The sequence below is a fragment of the Micropterus salmoides genome, unplaced genomic scaffold (assembly GCF_014851395.1).
Source record: "Micropterus salmoides isolate LMB-PRFRI ecotype aquatic unplaced genomic scaffold, ASM1485139v1 Ms_hic_scaffold_1, whole genome shotgun sequence".
Lineage (NCBI taxonomy): Eukaryota > Metazoa > Chordata > Actinopteri > Centrarchiformes > Centrarchidae > Micropterus > Micropterus salmoides.
In genome coordinates, this window is record NW_024040040.1 from 2,083,670 (window position 1) to 2,104,506 (window position 20,837).

Below are 20,837 nucleotides of genomic sequence, written 5' to 3' on the forward strand. Positions count from 1 at the left end.
CTGTTATCTTTCAACAGGAGAGAAAAATTTTAAAAAATATTACTACTGTCTCTCCAGGCTGAGTGGCTGTAACCTCTCAGAGAGAAGCTGTGAAGCTCTGTCAACAGTTCTCAGCTCCCAGTCCTCTAGTCTGAGAGAGCTGGACTTGAGTAACAACAACCTGCAGGATTCAGGAGTGAAGCAGTTGTCCGCTGGACTGGAGAGTCTACACTGTACACTAAAAATGCTCAGGTCAGGATTCCGTAAACCGGTTCAACTGATGACCATTGAAAATGTTATGTTTTCTTATTCTTTCTTTTTTAAGTCACATTTTTGTTTTGTTTGTGCTAAAAGTTCATGTCTTTATTCTCCCTTTTGGCAAAGGCTTTACTCTTTACAAACACAGTAATAAGTAATATTTTAGCCATGCTACCAGAGTGGCTCTGTGGATGGTAACGTGGATCTGTGAGCTAGTCCAACTAATCAGTCTGAAAGATCTCATCAACTTTTGGATGGATTGTGATGAAATATGTCCCATATATTCATGTTCCCCTCAGTATGAATTGTAATAACTTTGCTGGTCCTCTGACTTTTCGTCTAGCGCCATCATCATGTCAACAATTTAATTTGTCCAATACTTTGGTATATGACCAAATACCTGCAGAACTAATGACATTCATCAGCCTCAGTTTTACTTTATGTTTACTTTTAATTACTAAATTAGCAACTGACATTTTACCTGCCAAACGTTAATGCTAAATGTGAACAGTCTAGATTTAACTATGTATTTGGAGACAGTTTACTCCTGTATCTAACCGACACAGCAGGATCCTCAGATGATCTTCCATGTGTGTTGTTTTGTGTGTTTTCAGGCTGTCAGGCTGTCTGATCTCAGAGGAAGGCTGTGTTTCTCTGGTCTCAGCTCTGACCTCCAACCCCTCCCATCTGAGAGAGCTGGACCTGAGCTACAATCATCCAGGAGACTCAGGAGTGAAGCTGCTGTCTGCTGGATTGGAGGATCCTCACTGGAGCCTGGAAACTTTAAGGTATGAAGAGGCCTGCTGCAGCCAAAGTCTGATAGAAGAGGTCCTTTTGGTTAATGGTTGATGTTATATGTACAATCACACTTGTAGGAAACCTTTTTCCTTTGATCAGAACAGAAACACTGGGTAAACATAAAAATGTGATATTTGTGTAGGAGGTCTACAAGGAACAACGATGATAATTGCTATTGGTAATAATTCATGCAGTTTGGTTAGATCAGATTTGGCAATCCATTCTCACTCCACGACTCATCACATATGGACATTTGGTCAAGCCACTTCGGCGTCAGTTTGTAACGCACTGGGGATCCCTATAGCGTCATAGTTCAAAGCAGTGGGAGAAGCCCTGTAGGGCCAGAACCCGGACTTTAAAAAAGGAGATCAGTGTTTGCGTTCTGTGTGAAACAAAGTCAACATTAAATATTTTTATTTGACTTACGGAAGTGACGTAACTTACTTGCGTGTTAACTGATGTACGTAGTTATTTTAACCCAAACCATGATATTTTCCTAACCTTATCCAAGTAGTTTTGTTGCCTAAACCTAACCAAGTACTTTTTTTGCACAAAATTGCAACGTTTCATAACTTTAATGTGCCGTTTCAAAATGGCGATGTTTCAGAACGCTAGCGTTTTAGTTTAGTCTAACAGGACATTGCATATTTCCTGTTACTAAGCATTGCTAAGTTGACGCGGAGCTCTAAACGTCTAAAAATGACAGTAAAGGGGTACCCGGGACGTTTTAAAGCAACACCAAAGGGCCTTGACCAAGTATCAATATGTGACGAGTCAGGAGTGAGAACGTGTTGGATTTGGAACTGTCTCATTTGAAAAAACACTTTATTAAACACTTTCTGGGGCACCACTTTAATAACAGGTTAATTAAAGCAAATTAATCAAAACCCAATTATTAAATCGATCAGTAGATTGACATTGTCTTCTAATCCAATGAAAACACACAGACAAGTTCTTGCGGATTAAATGAGGATATTTAGTTTAGCTAAATACTGAATAGCAGAATAAATAAAGGACTCAGAAGGAACATAACAGATGAATAGCAGATACTGTGATGAAATAAACCTGATCTTATTGGTGTCAGTGAAGTATGTCCTCTGATGGTGACAGTGGTAAGATGCTAATGTAACGCTAGGGCACTTGTCTAAATAGGAATTAATATATTTTGTTTGACATCAATTCTTTGTTACAGCAAAAACCATTGTTCAGCCTACTGTTTTGAAGCACTGGCAGAGATGAGATACTCCCAGTGTTTGTTTTTTTTTGCCGTTGTAAGTAGGGTTCAAGCTGAGTGCAGCTTGAGGTGTAGTTATGCTCCGAGGTGACTGCTTGAGAGCAGTTGGTAACTGAGTGGATAAGGTAGTACTTAACACAGCCGACTACCAGAACAAAGTCAACACACTACTAATGGACACAAACACGTATGAGACACTGAGACGAGACCCAACCAGCGGATACAAGAAAAAGGCCATAGAATGTCTACAACAGTTACAGAAGGACAACACCATCACCCGTGAACAATATTACCGTTTGTATCCTGGAGAAGCCATTCCATGCATTTATGGACTACCCAAGATACACAAAGAAGGAGCCCCTCTCAGGCCGATTAGCAGCATTAACACGGTCACCTACAACATTGCCAAACACATTTCCACCATCTTAGCTCCTTTGGTGGGAAACACGCCTCACCACGTCCAAAACTCTATTGACTTTGTAAACAAAGTTCGAGGACTAAAACTGGATCCAGATGAAACCATGGTATCCTATGATGTGACTTCTTTGTTCACCTGCATCCCCAGTAGGCAGTAAAAACCGCCAGGAAATGGCTAACACAAGACAACACCCTGGACAACAGAACTAGCCTCAGCCCTGATCAAATCTGTAAATTACTTGACCTCTGTCTAAACACCACCTACTTCCAGTACAACGGTGGATTCTAAACCGGTATCCCCGATTGTGGCAAACATCTACATGGAAGAAGTGGAGAATAAAGCCCTCAACTCCTTCAGAGGAACAGCACCGAGCCACTGGTGCAGATATGTGGATGACACCTGGGTCAAAATTAAAAGCCAGGAAGTGCAAGCCTTCACAGAACACATCAACTCTGTGGACAGTAACAGGGTCGTGAGAACACTGCACCACAGAGCGGAAAACATACCAACAAGCGCCCAAGCCATAGAGAAGGAACAGAACCACCTGAAGGGGGCACTTACAGCCCTAATGGATACCCTAAATGGACCTTTGTGAAAACAACCACAAAATCCAAGAAGAACAAAACTACAGGGGAGGAGGAAAAGAAGGTCAAACTCAACAACATTGTGATTCCATACGTGTCTGGAGTATCAGAGAAACTCAGGAGGATTTTCAACACACATAACATCCCTGTGTTTTTTAAACCCAAGAACACACTAAGACAGATGCTGGTACACCCCAAAGACCGCACACCCAAACACAAGAAAAGTGCAGTGAGGAATGCACAGACCTGTATATTGGGGAGACTAAACAACCACTACACAAACGCATGGCTTAACACAGAAGGGCCAACTCCTTAGGTCAAGACTCTGCAGTCTACTTACATCTGAAGGACAGAGGACACTCGTTTGAGGACCACCAGGTGCACATTTTAGACAGAGAAGATGGATGGTTTGAAAGAGGTGTCAAGGAAGCCATCCACACCAGGGTTGAGAAGCCGTCATTGAACAGGGGCCCCTCCCCTGTTCAATGACGGCTTCCCCTCAATGACGGCTTCCCCTGTCTACGCCACCACTTATCCCCCACTTACAATGCTGTCCTTTCATCACTTCCCAGGAAACTCAACAAACGTAACCTATTGGCCTCAGGTGAAGATACCAACGAGGGTCGTTCAGTCTTGGCCACAGGTAGTCTTAACGACTGTAACGACTGTCGTCACAGCAACAAGGAACACTAACGAACCAGCGGTATCGATGACCCGGGATAACGACCCCACTGAGGTTAAATAACTGAGTTTCCCTGCCAGTCAGTCAGAACTGAAGAAGTCCTTTGGATGAGGGACGAAACGTCTTCCAGTATCTTCAACCAAGTCCAGTTGCCCTTGATTTTTAACCTTCGTTGGATGAGTGGATAAGGTTTCCAGGCCAGTCTGGCAGTCTTGTTTCAGGGCCAATGGCAAAGGTCCGGGCCAAGACATTGCAGGCACAGTTATCACAAAGATGCAGGATTCAGTGTTTCTTCTTGTGACAACCTGCACCTCTCAGGTTCCACCACTCATGAACACCGCCCCTTCATACTCACTATGTAGGCAGACCTCCTCTTTGTTCAGTGCTGGAGGATGATTGTTTACTGAATTGCTTTTTTAGCTGAATAAATTCCACAAAATAATAAACTCAAATTAAAGCTGCAAGCAGTGTTGGGCGGGGTCCTTGCAAATGTAGCACGTCAGGGTGTGAGGCGGCCACATTTTGTCAGAAACGGCTTACTTCCTGGTACCATTAGGTGGCGCTAAGATGTTGAGTGAACAAAAACTCACAGTAGAACATTTAAGTTGATCCGCTTTATTCCCTAGGAGGAGTTTGTTAAAGTATGGACCTTGTAAAAGGCCATAAATGGGCTGTAATTGCACATTCAAATCAAAAGAGCTGACTTCCTGTCTGATTTCAGGTACGGCTCCAAGAGGCTTTTTTGTGCGTCTTGGGATGATACATGTATCACAAAAGTTTTGCTATGACATTGTGTGTTTGTTGGCAAACGGATGTGTTCAGGGCAGGACTCTCATCCTACATGTACAATTTGGTGAAGATCTGAGCATGCACACTGAAGTTATGACAACTTAGGGCTGCTCTGTAGAAGGCGCTAGCGAGCCATCTTGCCACGCCCATGCGCAAAACCCATAAAATATAACACTTTTCGCCGCGTCTGAATTTTATGCAAAGTTTGAGTTTTCGAGTATGATTAGGCCCCCGAAACTGAGGTTACTTTGCCGAAAAAAAGAAAGAAAATTAAAGCTGTAAGCAGTGTTGGGCGGGCCCTTGGAGCTCCAGAATATGCAGCATGGCAGCCTCACGCCCTGACGTGCTGCATATTCTGGAGCTCCGCCGGTGTGGCTGTGAATTTGCTACGCGCTTCAGACGCTGCTTGAAGGCGTTATACGTCACTTCCTGTGTCCCTTTTGTGGCGCTACATAGCACTTGGCGCTATGACTAGAAATTAATATTGACGTGTAGATTTATTCGGGACGAGACAGTTATCAAGCACATAAAGTTTTGTGCAGATGTGAGCATGTACACTGAAGTTATAAAAACTTCCTGTGTCATGGCGAATCATCAACGCCACGGACATGCCCATTGACGAATACTCACTTGAATTGGAGGTAATCACTGTGCGGCCTATGAATGGGCATTGTTCATGAGTGGTGCAACCTGAGAGGTGCAGGTTGTCACACTCTGTTCTAACCTTCGTTATGGTGGGAAAACAACAACACTACTAATTTCTTTTCCTAGGCTTATAATTCCGTTAACTAGATAAAACTAAAAAGAGAGAAATAGCATGCTATAAAACTTCAAAAACAAAAACAGGTTTGTAAAGCTGAAAAGCAGACACTGGAAACAGGCAGGTTAGGTTCTTGTGATTTATTAACAGAAAGTGAAAACACTTACTAGAGTCCAAACAGATCCAAAAGGAATGTTCAATGAAATAAGGTATCCAGACAGAAACCGAAAATTCAAACGGAAAGTAAAAAAAACAGTAGTTCAGGCAGGGAATCAGGCTAATGCAGAGAACTGGGTACATGCAACATAAAGATGAGGACACAACAAGGAGACACATCAGGTAATCAGGACAACCGGAAGCAAAACTAGACGCTGATACCCGACACAGACGATTTCACAATAAAACAGATAAAGTAAAGCAAGTTGCAACCAACCAGGACGAAAGTAACAGAATACAACGGAACGCATGTATAAATAACAGACAAATCCTACACAGAACAGGAGCACAGTACTAGAACACAGGTGCAGGGAGTAAAACAACAACTAGCAAACACGGGGAAATGTCAAAATGACAATGAAACACAACATCATAACAATCCAAAGCAAGACTGATGCATGACAAATACAGAACACAAAACCAAAACCTTAACACACAGTTGTGCGCTGACTTCAGGTGAGGCACAAATAAACTTGAAGAAAGACATCTAAGAAAGCTAGAAAAAAGATGTCAGCTCAAGGGGGTTTTAGGGCCTGCCTAAAGCTAAAATGATGGTAAAGCTCTTTAGCCAAATGAGGCAGAGTTTTAGTTGTGGAGGAAGGTTTTCTCGCTAAAATATATATATAAACTATATTCTTTGTCTTATGGGTCATGTGGTATGGAACCGTGGTCTTTCCCAGTTTCCTGACTAGTAATTTCAATTTACAACCCCAAATCCAATGAATATGGGACGTTGTGTAAAACATAAATAAAACCAGAATACAATGATTTGCAAATCCTTTTCAACCGATGTTCAATTGAATACACCACAAAGATAAGATATTTAATGTTCAAACTGATAAACTTTATTGTTTTTTGCAAATATTCATTCACTTTGAATTTGATGCCTACAACATGTCACAGCATATATAAATATGAGAGTAGTTTTCCCCAAACTGTCATTATTTCTGCTTTTAATGACATCAAACATGACATGTGCAGCATAGTGGAGACAGAACTGATCCCGACAATAATTATTCACATACATCACAGAGATCAATTTAACTCCCAACTTTAACCCATTGGAACATGAACATGCACAAAATGCTGTTTCTATCAGAAAGAGGTTTTAGAGTTGTATGTGCTATCTCCTCTTTCACACACACCTACATCCTGTTGGTCACTCTGTGTTTGAGGAGAGTGGCAGAGGTGAAGAGCTTTATGGGGGGCGGGGAGAAGCAGGCCAGATGTACATATTGTGTACATGTGTGTGAGAGGAATGTAATGTCCATGTTTGATGCTGCTCTGACCCCCCTCCTCCTTTCAGGGTGGAGCCTGCTGGAGTCCGATGGTTGAGACCAGGTCTGAGGAAGTGTAAGTGTGTTTTTCATTTGATTCATGAAAACATTCAACCATCTTCAGACTGTGACATCACTCATTCAAAGTGCCAATCAATGAACAGATGATAGATCAATAACTGCAGCTGGATTGTGTCTCGTTCTCTCATCAGATTCCTGTGAAGTCACACTCGACACAAACACAGTACACAGAGGGATCAAACTGTCTGACAACAACAGGAAGGCGACACGTAAGGAGGAGGATCAGTCATATCCTGATCATCCAGACAGGTTTGACTACTGGCCTCAACTGCTGTGTAGAAATGGTCTGACTGGTCGCTGTTACTGGGAGGTGGAGAGGAGAGGAAGTGTTGATATATCAGTGAGTTACAGAGGAATCATAAGGAGAGGAGACAGAGAAGACTGCAGGTTTGGAATGAACGATCAGTCCTGGAGTCTGAGGTGTTCTGATGATGGCGGTTACTATATCTGGCACAATAAGAAAGGAACTTCCCTCTCCTCCTCCTCCTCCTCCTCCTCCTCCTCCTCCTCCTCCTCCAGAGTAGCAGTGTATGTGGACTGTCCTGCTGGCTCTCTGTCCTTCTACAGAGTCTCCTCCGACACACTGATCCACCTCCACACCTTCAACACCACATTCACTGAACCTCTTTATCCTGGATTTGGGTTCTGGAAGGCTGGTTCCTCAGTGAGCATGTGTTCTGTTTAGGAGGGAGAGTCTCCTCCTGGTAGAGAACAGATCAGTTGAGTCTGTACAGGATCACAGAAGCTTCTTGTAATAAATCCATCAATGAACTTTGTACAAAGTGATTCAAAGTGATTGAACAGATTCCTCATTTCCATGTAAACTTCTTCCACTTCCAGTCCTTTAAAGATGGAAGCTCTGATCATTAAATGGTGGAAATGCCGTTGACTTGGACCTTCTGTCATGTGTTGCTTTGAATTCTGGCTCTTGTTCCAATAAAAGCAGAATGTTACTGTGAATGTGTTTGTTGTCTTTCTCAGCTCAGGACTACTGACAGGATTCAGCTGGAAGATACACTATATGGCCAAAGGTTTGTGGACGCCGTTGTCTATAAAGATATTTTTCCCAGTTTGGTGTGGAAGAACATTAATAGCCTGTACAGAGCTCAGACCTGAACCCCCTTTAACACTTTTGGGATAAAGTGGAACGCAGACTGTGATCCCAACTTGATCACGAACATCGGTGTTGCACCTCACTGATTCTCTGGTGTCTGAATAGGAGTAAATCCCTGCAGCAGTTTCAACATCTGCTGGAAAGACTGAAAGCAGAAGAGTGGAGGCTGTTATAGCAGCACATTAATGAAATGCTGTCACAGTCACATGTTCCACTGTCAGCTGTCCACATACTTTGGCCATATAGTGAATTACAGCCTGAGACAAAGCTGCTGTCTTTAAATTTATTGAATGTGTTTTGCCCTTAAAGTGTTTGTGTGGTCTACACCTTTATGAAATGGTGCAGATGTTTGAATTCTTGTGTTTTGCAGCTCTAATAAAACAGTTTTACTAAAGTTTATATCAATGCTGCTATCTAGCACATTCTAACCATAATAATACTACTTATCTCTTTGACAGAGCCTTCACCATCGCAGCCCCCTCCCTCTGGAGTTCCCTACCCATACACATCCACGAATGTAGCGACCTGGACACTTTCAAATCACTTATCAAAACCCACCTCTTTAGACTAGCCTTCAAACTCAAATAATATTACATTACAGCTAATATTTGCTAGTTTTATGGTCTCCCCATTATGTATATGGACATTTTCACTTAGGGGTGTCCTCACTTTAGTTGCCAGCAGTTTAGACATTAATGGCTGTGTGATGTGTTATTTTGAGGGGGCAGCAAATTTACACTGTTATATAAGCTGTACACTCACTACTCGTCTTCCAGTATCTTCAAACAAGTCCAGTTGCCCTTGATTTTAACCTTCGTTGGATAACTATGACCTGGATGACTGAGAATCTTCATAGACATCTTGCTAATCATTTTGGGATGAACACCCTCAGATTGGTACGGGAGTATGAAAGGACAGCCAGGAAAATTGCAGACTACAGGAACCACCTACGATTCAACCTGAGATGCCGACAACACAAACTTATTCCCAACAGCCTACACTTAGGCTCCACGGTAAAAGGACACAGAGCCGGAATAATCCTGGAGAAAGCACAACACCAGCTACTGAACGAGAGAGTGAGACAGATACACTTCACAATTGAAGCCCTGAACAAAGAAATGGACAACATACACCACAAACTAGAAACATATCTGCCCAGTACAGCACTGGGAAAGGTCATGGACTTCATCAATAAAGCACAGCTATCTCAGCACAACAAGAGCAAAGAAAGACAGACCAGGAAATTCCAAAACCTACAGTCCAGAGCGAGCTGCACCAACAGAACAGGAGAATTGTCTTGGAGGAGAAAGGACAATAACCCCACAACACTTGAAACAGACAACAGATGGGTGAAAAACCTGTCAGATAGGGAACTCACCCAACCAGAGAAAGACGTTCTGGCCAAAGGATTAAACTTCGCCATTACACCACAGCAACTACCAATAGTAGACCTCATCACAGCCACAGAATCGGCCATTAGGAAAAACAAATTAATAGAAACAGAAGCGGAACAGCTCAGACTAAAGGTATCTGCAGCCCTTTCTAATGCGAAGGCCCCCCCTTCCAACCTCACCATCTAAGAAAAGAAGGCTGTGACATCTCTGAGCAAGGATCAAAACATCACTATCCTACCTGCGGACAAAGGAAGATGCACGGTAGTACTTAACGCAGCTGACTACCAGAACAAAGTCAACACACTACTAATGGACACAAACACGTATGAGACACTGAGACGAGACCCAACCAGCGGATACAAGAAAAAGGCCATAGAATGTCTACAACAGTTACAGAAGGACAACACCTTCACCCGTGAACAATATTACTGTTTGTATCCTGGAGAAGCCATTCCATGCATTTATGGACTACCCAAGATACACAAAGAAGGAGCCCCACTCAGGCCGATTATCAGCAGCATTAACTCGGTCACCTACAACATTGCCAAACACATTTCCACCATCTTAGCTCCATTGGTGGGAAACACGCCTCACCACGTCCAAAACTCTATTGACTTTGTGAACAAAGTTCGAGGACTAAAACTGGATCCAGATGAAACCATGGTATCCTATGACGTGACTTCTTTGTTCACCTGCGTCCCCACCATAGAGGCAGTAGAAACCGTTAGGAAACGGCTAACACAAGACAACACCCTGGACAACAGAACTAGCCTCAGCCCTGACCAAATCTGCAAATTACTCGACCTCTGTCTAAACACCACCTATTTCCAGTACAACGGTGGATTCTACAGACAGAAGCATGGCTGTGCCATGGGCTCACCGGTATCCCCGATTGTGGCCAACATCTACATGGAAGAAGTGGAGAATAAAGCCCTCAACTCCTTCAGAGGAACAGCACCGAGCCACTGGTACAGATATGTGGACGACACCTGGGTCAAAATTAAAAGCCAGGAAGTGCAAGCCTTCACAGAACACATCAACTCTGTGGACAGTAACATCAAGTTCACACGAGAAGATGTTCACAACAACAGTTTGGCCTTCCTGGACTGCGCTGTACACATTGAAGAGGACAGGAGCCTGCAGATTGGTGTTTACAGAAAACCCACACACACAGACCAATACCTACTGTTCGATTCCCACCACCCACTGGAGCACAAGCTAGGGGTCATGAGAACACTGCACCACAGAGCGGAAAACATACCAACAAGCGCCCAAGCCAGAGAGAAGGAACAGAACCACCTGAAGGGGGCACTTACAGCCTGTGGAGACCCTAAATGGACCTTTGTGAAAACAGCCACAAGATCCAAGAAGAACAAAACTACAGGGGAGGAGGAAAAGAAGGTCAAACGCAACAACATTGTGATTCCATACGTGTCTGGAGTATCAGAGAAACTCAGGAGGATTTTCAACAAACATAACATCCCTGTGTTTTTTAAACCCAAGAACACACTAAGACAGATGCTGGTACACCCCAAAGACCGCACACCCAAACACAAGAAAAGCAATCTAGCGTATGCGGTCCAATGCAGTGAGGAATGCACAGACCTGTATATTGGGGAGACTAAACAACCACTACACAAACGCATGGCTCAACACAGAAGGGCCAACTCCTCAGGTCAAGACTCTGCTGTCTACTTACATCTGAAGGACAGAGGACACTCGTTTGAGGACCACCAGGTGCACATTTTAGACAGAGAAGATGGATGGTTTGAAAGAGGTGTCAAGGAAGCATCTACACCAGGGTGGAGAAGCCGTCATTGAACAGGGGAGGGGGTCTACGCCACCACTTATCCCCCACTTACAATGCTGTTCTTTCATCACTTCCCAGGAAACTCAACAAACGTAATCTATTGGCCTCAGGTGAAGATACCAACGATGGTCGTTCAGTCTTGGCCACCGGTAGTCTTAACGACTGTAACGACTGTCGTCACAGCAACAAGGAACACTAACGAACCAGCGGTATCGATGACCCGGGATAACGAACCTACTGAGGTTAAATAACTGAGTTTCCCTGCCAGTCAGTCAGAACTGAAGAAGTCCTTTGGATGAGGGACGAAACATCTTCCAGTATCTTCAACCAAGTCCAGTTGCCCTTGATTTTTAACCTTCGTTGGATGAGTGGATAAGGTTTCCAGGCCAGTCTGGCAGTCTTGTTTCAGGGCCAATGGCAAAGGTCCGGGCCAAGACATTGCAGGCACAGTTATCACAAAGATGCAGGATTCAGTGTTTCTTCTTGTGACAACCTGCACCAAGTCCAGTTGCCCTTGATTTTAACCTTCGTTGGATGTACACTCACTAATTTAAATTGTAGTGTGTCATTTCATCTGTGTTGTCACATAAAAAGATATAATCAAATATTTACTAAAATGTGAGCGGTGTAGTCACTTTTGTAAGATACTTTATTTTATCTATCTTTCATGTATTTTGCATTTATGTATTTTATACTGGTTTTATTGTAAAGTGTCTGAGTGTCCCGAAAAGCGCCACAGAAATAAAATATACTTCTATATTGTTAGTGCACATGTTGCTTTTGGCAGCAGTCCGTATGAAGCAGTGACTCAGAGCAGCCTGTAGGGGGGAAGTCTCTGCTCTGTTGCTCTTTTAAAGGTTCAGTGTGTAAGATTTAGTGGCATCTAGTGGTGAGGGTTGTAAATTGCAACCATCTGTCCAGCTTACCACTGCCCCCCTAACCTTTCAAAGAGCATAAGACAGCTACGGAGGCTGACACAGCACAAAAGATGTCGTTTCTGAGACAGCAGAGAGTAGCCAGTCAAGAAATTAAGTTTCTGTAAGTAGATATATTAAGAAATTGTATCTACTTAATTATTCAGTTTAACCGTATGTTATTGTGACTTGACCACTGACAGATAACGTGGAAAATGTAAACAAAGAGTGTGAAACACTGTCACTGTTTCTGCACCATAGTCCTTTATAAACCACACATTAAATAAAGTTTATACAAACATTGACAAGGGAAACATGTTCACTCTCTCTGTGATTATGGACCCTCGCCAAAACAGCAGCCATCAATAATATCTTGTCCGCTGCCAGATTATGGTGCTTTGATAGCGGCAAAAAATATAAATAAATAAATACTTTGATAGCGGTGATGAAATAGATCTCAGAAATGACAGCAACAGTTACTCACGTAATCACTTCCTCTTTAGTGGTTTTGCCTACACAACAAAAGCGCTATAGCAGCACAGAAAGAGAAGCTGGGAGGCAGGTGAAGTTCTGCACCCTTCAGACTCAGTGATTAACTTCCTCTGGTAGCAGTGCAGCCTTCTCTTTGATATAAACACAAGTCATAGCATAGCTTTCCCTGATGGCTCATTAAACAGAATTGAACCAAAGAAAGGCAGTGAAAGACTTGAAAGCGCCAGAGCCAGAGGAGATGCTTTTTGACTCTCAGTAATGCTCATGAGGTTTCACACATAAGTAGTCCTACATAACTAATGAGAACTACAGGCTGCATTAAAAATATTTACTCTACTTAACTAATATAATAAGTATATTACACAGGAGAAAAATGCAAAGGAAAATAAAACGTATAGCAGCTATAGCACCATAGAAGGAGAAGCTGGAAGGCAGGTGAAGTTCTGCACACCCTTCAGACTCAGTGATGAGCTTCCTCTGGTCGCAGTGCAGCCTTCTCTTTGATAGAAACACAAGTCAAAAGGTCAAAACCTTGTTGCCTGTTGGCGCCACAGAAGGGGGCAGAGTGACCTCTGCTGGTTGAGCTCCCACACAGCAAGAAGGCCTATAAATATGTAAGGAAACTAAAACATGAATTAAATAATATGAACTTAAATAAATAGGCTAACTGCTGTCCTAAACTACATATAACATTAGTTCACTTGTCTTAATCTGAAGTTCACCAATGGCCTTACAAATGTTTAATTCTCCCTAACAGCCTAACTAGTGTAATGGGAATTCCAAACATATTGCATGTAACCCTGGACTCACAGAGACTCATCTGATATGGGACACTGAATCTGTGTAAACGTAAAAGTCAAAATATCTCTGTTCTCTGTGTTATCCAGACTTCAGGGACAACGTGTCCCAGTGGGATGATAAGATTGATCCTAAAGCTGGATAAATAACAGGCTCACGGAGCTCTGCTCACTCAATCGAGCACACATGTACTTAAATAACGTGACTAACATCTAACATCACCCTGGTATAACATTAGTGCTGCATAATTACAGATCCGACTTAAAAGCTTGGCTTTTATTTTAAAATCTGTACTCTTACTCCCGGGTCACCTGGCTCACCGGTCTTTCTTTTCTTAACGTCTATCTTCAAACGGAAAGTGAAAATAGGAATTTCATAAAACCAAAATCGGACCATTATTTGAATTTGGTTTAGTCGTTTTTCATTTTTGGATTCAGAAACCAAAAACAGGAGAACGAGTCTTTATTTCCGTTTCTTCGTTTTTGGTTTGATCGGAAAAAAGGTGTTTTTCTCGTTTGTTCGTTTATTGGTTCAAATGAAAAAACAAACTTTCAGAACGTACACGGACCTTATCCTTTGGATATTTGAAGCTCAGTTTCCAAATCTGCTTAAAGAGATTTGAACAGGAGGACAGACTGATGTGGACTCCTAGAGGAATAAGCAGAGGATTAACTGCCCTCCGGTGGTCACACTGAGTTACTACAACACAATTAAGCAAGTGTTATTTTTCTGCGTGCATATGAGAATGTGAGGGGCCGCTAGGGTCCATGTGATGAAAAAATTGCCATCAGAGGGTGCATGCGTAGGCTTTGTGTGGACATCTGTGTCTGACCCTCACGTTTTTGTGACCCACTACGCTACCAGGGCACCAACCGATCCACTGCACATTGTGGACAACAGAAGTAGTCTGCGGTGTCTGCAGCTGTCTGTGTACAGGTCCACGCATGTAGACCCTACGCACATAGCCATGCATTTATACTTGTGCATCCTTGTGTCCGTCAATCTGCAATTACACCCCCAAACACTAGTCTGCTGTAGCGCTACAGCGTCCACTGTGTTGACTTTTACTGGCTGAGCAGGCTAATTTCATGTTTAGCACTCCACTAACGTGAATGGGGGTGAAATTGTAAACATGCGGCTGGTGTAGCCTTTTGAAATGTTATCGACCAAATGGATCACATTCTGATAGTGAAATTCAGCTCGGGTTGCGACGGTCAAATATATTGATTCACTGTGTTACAGCCGCCGTTTTGGCTGCAAGTAAAAGTTACTTCAAAGCACGGGTACTTCCTATCGGCTCGGAGGTATTGCGAGGCTACCCAGCCGACCAGTCACAGAGCTTACAGTCCGTGTCGCCTCGACGTGTAGTTACGGCGTAGGGAAGGAACGCAGAAGCTACGCCGTGAATTTGACGCAGAAGTATAAATTGCACTTTACACTGATATGTGGCCAAAAGGACTCACACTTATTAGGATCAATATGCACTAATCAGTATTGATGAGGTGATGAGGATTGGTGACAGAGTCCATAACAGTATGAGTTTCAGTATTAATATGTGGATTCATGCTGTGGGTCCCTTTAACAGTCCACTTCCATCCAGATGAATGTTTGTGTTGAACACATCACTGTTGGTATCAGTGTGGCTAACAGCACTCGTCAATACAATTTTAATAACCAGATTTTGTCTTTATATCATTTGAAAACACTGTTAATGAAACTGACATCCTGCAGTTCATATTGTCACCACCAGAGGCGCCACATCATCACCACAGCAGAGAAATGCTCCTGATTTAAAGGAAAAATCTGCTGCACTTTCTTTCAGTCTGACATAAATATAAACAAACACATCTGATGAATATTTAATCTGAATCTGTTGGAGCTTTTAAAAACAACTGTAGAAAGTTTATATTTCATGACGTGTGAAGAAGAGAAAAGCTGAAAGGTTTTAATGTTGGAATTTTCTTCTGCTTCAGAGGAATTTATGGCAACCAGAAATCCTGTAGATGAGATATTTCCTGATTTACTGATCTCTGCAGCTCAGAAACAAAGTGAGATAGTGTTTTTTAATTCCTGACTTCAGTTTTGGTTCAGCAGGAATGAACAAACACACAAAATGACTTTTAATCTGGAGCTTCAGCTCATTTGTTTTGATCCTGTAAAGAAACAAATACCATTCATTGTAATGTTGTCTGTTGTGCAGCTGGATGAAGAAATAACTGCTGTCAGTCAGTTAAGTTCCACCATGTATCCTGCTCACAGCCTGCTTCCTGTTCACACTTTAACTTCCTCTGATCATCGTTGCGCAGCTTCTTCTTTTCTCCGTGTAAAGGTGATGTAACCGACATGTTTCACACTTTAACGACTCTTTGCTCTCATTTCTCTGAACTTTGATTTACAAACTAAATTAACAAGAGCAACTTTTATCCGATATGTTGTACAACCTGAAGCACTACTTGTACTTTCCTTGAGTAGGTCGTTCGTCTTCATCGGAATGTCTTTTTGACCACAGCAGGAATTATAAGGCTCCTTTCACAACGGCTGAGGGAGGAGAACTGAGGTAGGACCCAGATACAGACATTATCCAGTTTTTGTGATTTTCAGTGCAGGAATTTTACTTGTAACAGAGTATTTTAACGAGTACTTTTACTAAAAGAAAAGTACTCGGGGGGGTGGCGATGGAGCAATAGATCATCCTTAACTGTGACACGTCCACCATCCCTGAGCAAGACACTTAACCCCTTGTTGCTCCAGACCTCTGACATGTATAGCAATTGTAAGTCGCTTTGGATAAAAGCGTCAGCTAAATGAATAAATGTAAAACATATAAAAACTTCTTCCACTGCTGGTAACAACCTGCAACCTGCTGGTAAACCTATCATGCTTGTGTCTGTTAATTTGGAATTTGATCTACTCTGGTCAGTGATTCTCTGACTGTTTACAGAACAGATAGGAAAACACATTTCAGAGTTCTACTTCACCACATAGTGTACTTTTTGTTGAAGAAATATTGTGAGCCCAGTTCAGGTTTGATGAAGAAGTTTCAAAGATTGATAAAGACTTTCACAGCATGGTTTAATGAGACTCCAGCACACAACTTGTGAACACATCTAATGCCAACACTGAATCTGAAGGATATTTCCTGTCAGGGGATATTACATGTGAAGAGTGAATAAGAAATACAGCTGAGTAATACAGCTTATTCATGTCAAATTCAAATTAGCTTTATTGGCATGAATGTGAAACAACAATATGGCCAAAGCATCATACAAACTACATAAGAACAATCAACCCCGTACATTTCATTAAACAAGTAATTAAAGCGTAAAGTAATTAAAGCGCATGCGTGTTTGTGTTAAAAAAAAAAGTAAAATAAAATAAATACATAAAACAGTAAGCGTGTGTATTAAAAAGATAAAAATATATTAAAAATAAAATAAATAAATAAAATGGTAAGCGTGTGTTAAATTTTTTAAATATATTAAAAATTAAAATAAAATAAATAAATGAAACAGTAAGTGTGTGTGTGTGTGTGTGTGTGTTTGTTAATTTTTTTTTATATATATAAAAAAACGGTAAGCGTGTGTGTGTGTTAAAAAAATTAAAATATATTAATAATTTAAAAAATAATAATAAAACAGTAAGCGTGTGTGTGTAATAATAGACAAAAAATTTAAAAATTAATTAATTGATTAAAAAATAATATAATATCAAGCAATCAAAATAATAATAATTTGAAAATTTGTACAATTAAATGATTATTCATGTCATTTGACAGGAGGTGGGGCCATCCAGCTGCATGACAGTGACTTGGTTACTGGGTATGCCGGTCTCGCATCAGCCGAGTTGGCTTTATCAGTTTTACATTGCAGCTGATGCAGCTATTTGAGTCAATATCAGGCCGATTTCCAGTCAGTACATTCCTACTTTTTACTACATTTATCTGGCATCTTTAGTTACCAGTTACTTTGGAGAATAGGATTTTACAAACATGTGATTACCTAATGAGATATGATTGAACTAGCCAACAATGTGTGATAGGGAAGGCAACAGGGGTTTAGCACTAGGACCCAGGTAAAGGGGCAGAGTCTATAAATAGGGGAGGGAAGATCACCTGGTCCTTTCTTTCTGCAGTCACACACCTGAGAGAGCAGCTGAGGCCAGCCTTTGTTTGGTGCTTGATTGGGTAGGCTTTATTTTTAAATAGGTTTAACTTTTAAAAAATGTTTACAAATCTAAGGCTAATAATGCATGTCCAGAACTAGATCCTAGAATATTCTGTAGTTGATTTTATTGAAGATAAGTTGAATAATTGTTAAAAACCTGTTATTGAGGGTCCAGAGCTTGGAGTGATGTGTGTAAGATAGTTTTAAACAAGATTTTAGCCGTTTTTATATGAATGTAACAGGAATATTTGAAAATATAGATCCCAGTCACCTGCATGCCTTCAACGGCGGGAGGGGAATGTGTTTGTAAGTCAAGCAAGGTATGATAATTGTTATATTTGCTTATGTTTTGTGAATGTTTCTTTTAAATAGTTTTTTTGTATTTTACTGTGTGTTTGTCTTGTTTTAAATAGACATTATTAGGAGAGCCAACCACTGTTTTTTCCCACCGGTTAGTTTTATTGTGCTCACACTAGATCCTTGAATGGGCCATATTTTGTGTTTCTGGCTGTGTTAAAGGGCGAAACTGAAAGACAGAGTAACCATTTTGCATGGTGTTTTGTGTAATTAGTGTGTAGCATGCAGATATAGATAGTGTTTTTCCATAGTATTTGGTTTAATTGGTTTGAGCTTGTGGTTTATTTCCTTATTTGCCTACCAGTTTGGTTATAATTTGTCGGTGCTCCATTCTAAATCCGTTTCCCTGGTAATGCAGTCCTGAATTGTGTTTTTCTTTTGTTTTGATGTAAAATAAATAAAATACATTCCTATACTGATATTAGCCTCTGGTCCAGTTTGTTCTGGCACTTGTGTGTGAATTAGCGTTTGGTTTACAAATATAAAAAGCAGGGACGCAATGCTGTGAAGTAATTGTTTTAAAAACACAATATTCAAAATACTGAGTGACAGTATACTGTCATTAATACTTTTTGTTCTTCAACTATAGTAAAACTCTGAATGCAGGACTTTTACTTTCAACAGAGTATTTTCTAAGTGCAACATTAACAGCTGTTGAGTACACGGTTTCACTGTTGGATGTTATTGAGAATTTGCAGAATCGAAAGTCCCTTGTGGTTTTAATGTGCGGATGCAGCTGTGATGTAACATCCTGACAAAAATAGGCTCCTGTTTCGAAAACGAACTCTGTCTGATAAAACCAGATCGTTTTTAACATCCGGAGTCTGGGGTTATAGATAACTCTATTCCATAACTGGTCTACAAGATTACCTGAAGATGCTAAAGGCAGTTAAAACACACAACTTGATGTGGCTCATTGAGAAACAGAGGGGGGGAAGGAGGTGCGGGGGGTGGAGGACATTCCTCAATTCACCCTGCACAGCCTATGCTACACCAGAAAGAGAGGACAGAGAACAAGAGACACAGACTCTAGAAGGATTAAAGTTTAAAGACTCACAAGTTTAAGACTAGGCTACAGCTTTTCACAAGAGTGATAATAAGTTTGTCACACAAAGCTTTAGCAAAGATTTTAAAAAGTTTAATTTTGGAACTCACTCTTATTTTGCTGCATGCTGTTAAAGGTAATTTATAATGCTGTTTAATTTTTACTCACTGTTATACTATTTTACTGCTTTACTGTAATTATTTCAATTTATTCTTTACTTACATTTACATTTATTCATTTAGCTGACGCTTTTATCCAAAGCGACTTACAATTGCTATACATGTCAGAGGTCTCACGCCTCTGGAGCAACGAGGGGTTAAGTGTCTTGCTCAGGGACACATTGGTGGATGTCTCACAGTGGGGAATTGAACCTGGGTCTCTCACACCAAAGGCAGGCATCTTATGGATACACCCCTCTTATCAGTTACATACACATTTTTGGGGGCGGGACTGGAAGTAGCTTTCAAAATTAATTTGATGGAATGTCATCTACAGTGGGTACAGAAAGTATTCAGACCCCTTTAAATTTTTCACTCTTTGTTTCATTGCAGCCATTTTACAAAAATCAAAAAAGTTCATTTTATTTCTCAGTAATGTACACTCAGCACCCCATCTTGACAGAAAAAAACAGAAATGTGGAAAGTTTTGCAAATTTATTAAAAAAGAAAAACTGAAATATCACATGGTCATAAGTATTCAGACCCTTTGCGTGACACTCATATTTAACTCAGGTGCTGTCTATTTCTTCTGATCATCCTTGAGATGGTTCTACACCTTCATTTGAGTCCAGCTGTGTTTGATTATACTGATTGGACTTGATTAGGAAAGCCACACACCTGTCTATATAAGACCTTACAGCTCACAGTGCATGTCAGAGCAAATGAGAATCATGAGGTCAAAGGAACTGCCTGAAGAGCTCAGAGACAGAATGTGGCAAGGCACAGATCTGGCCAAGGTTACAAAAAAATTTCTGCTGCACTTAAGGTTCCTAAGAGCACAGTGGCCTCCATAATCCTCAAATGGAAGACGTTTGGGACGACCAGAACCCTTCCTAGAGCTGGCCGTCCGGCCAAACTGAGCTATCGGGGGAGAAGAGCCTTGGTGAGAGAGGTAAAGAAGAACCCAAAGGTCACTGTGGCTGAGCTCCAGAGATGCAGTCGGGAGATGGGAGAAAGTTGTAGTAAGTCAACCATCACTGCAGCAATCCACCAGTCGGGGCTTTATGGCAGAGCGGCCCGACGGAAGCCTCTCCTCAGTGCAAGACACATGAAAGCCCGCATGGAGTTTGCTAAAAAAGGACTCCAAGATGGTGATAAATAAGATCCTCTGGTCTGATGAGACCAAGATAGAACTTTTTGGCCTTAATTCTAAGCGGTATGTGTGGAGAAACCAGGCACTGCTCATCACCTGTCCAATACAGTCTCAACAGTGAAGCATGGTGGTGGCAGCATCATGCTGTGGGGGTGTTTTTCAGCTGCAGGGACAGGACGACTGGTTGCAATCGAGGGAAGATGAATGCGGCCAAGTACAGGGATATCCTGGACGAAAACCTTTTCCAGAGCGCTCTGGACCTCAGACTGGGCCGAAGGTTTACCTTCCAACAAGACAATGACCCTAAGCGCACCGCTAAAATAACGAAGGAGTGGCTTCACAACAACTCCGTGGCTGTTCTTG

General features: G+C 41.6%; 2 protein-coding genes across 2 annotated transcripts in view; one reads left to right on the forward strand and one right to left on the reverse strand.

Moving 5' to 3' along the window:
- Positions 1 to 8,036, forward strand: part of LOC119902295 — a 91,397-nt gene extending 83,361 nt beyond the window's left edge. Inside the window, exons 12-15 of the mRNA XM_038718810.1 lie at positions 58 to 231; positions 852 to 1,025; positions 7,025 to 7,071; positions 7,208 to 8,036. Coding sequence (XP_038574738.1) covers positions 58 to 231; positions 852 to 1,025; positions 7,025 to 7,071; positions 7,208 to 7,761 — 949 coding nt within the window. The 3' untranslated portion in view covers positions 7,762 to 8,036. The remainder of the gene's footprint in view (positions 1 to 57; positions 232 to 851; positions 1,026 to 7,024; positions 7,072 to 7,207) is intronic.
- LOC119905743 (zinc finger protein 771-like) overlaps positions 1 to 20,837 on the reverse strand; it is a 137,264-nt gene that overhangs the window by 61,839 nt on the left and 54,588 nt on the right. The window lies entirely within an intron of this gene.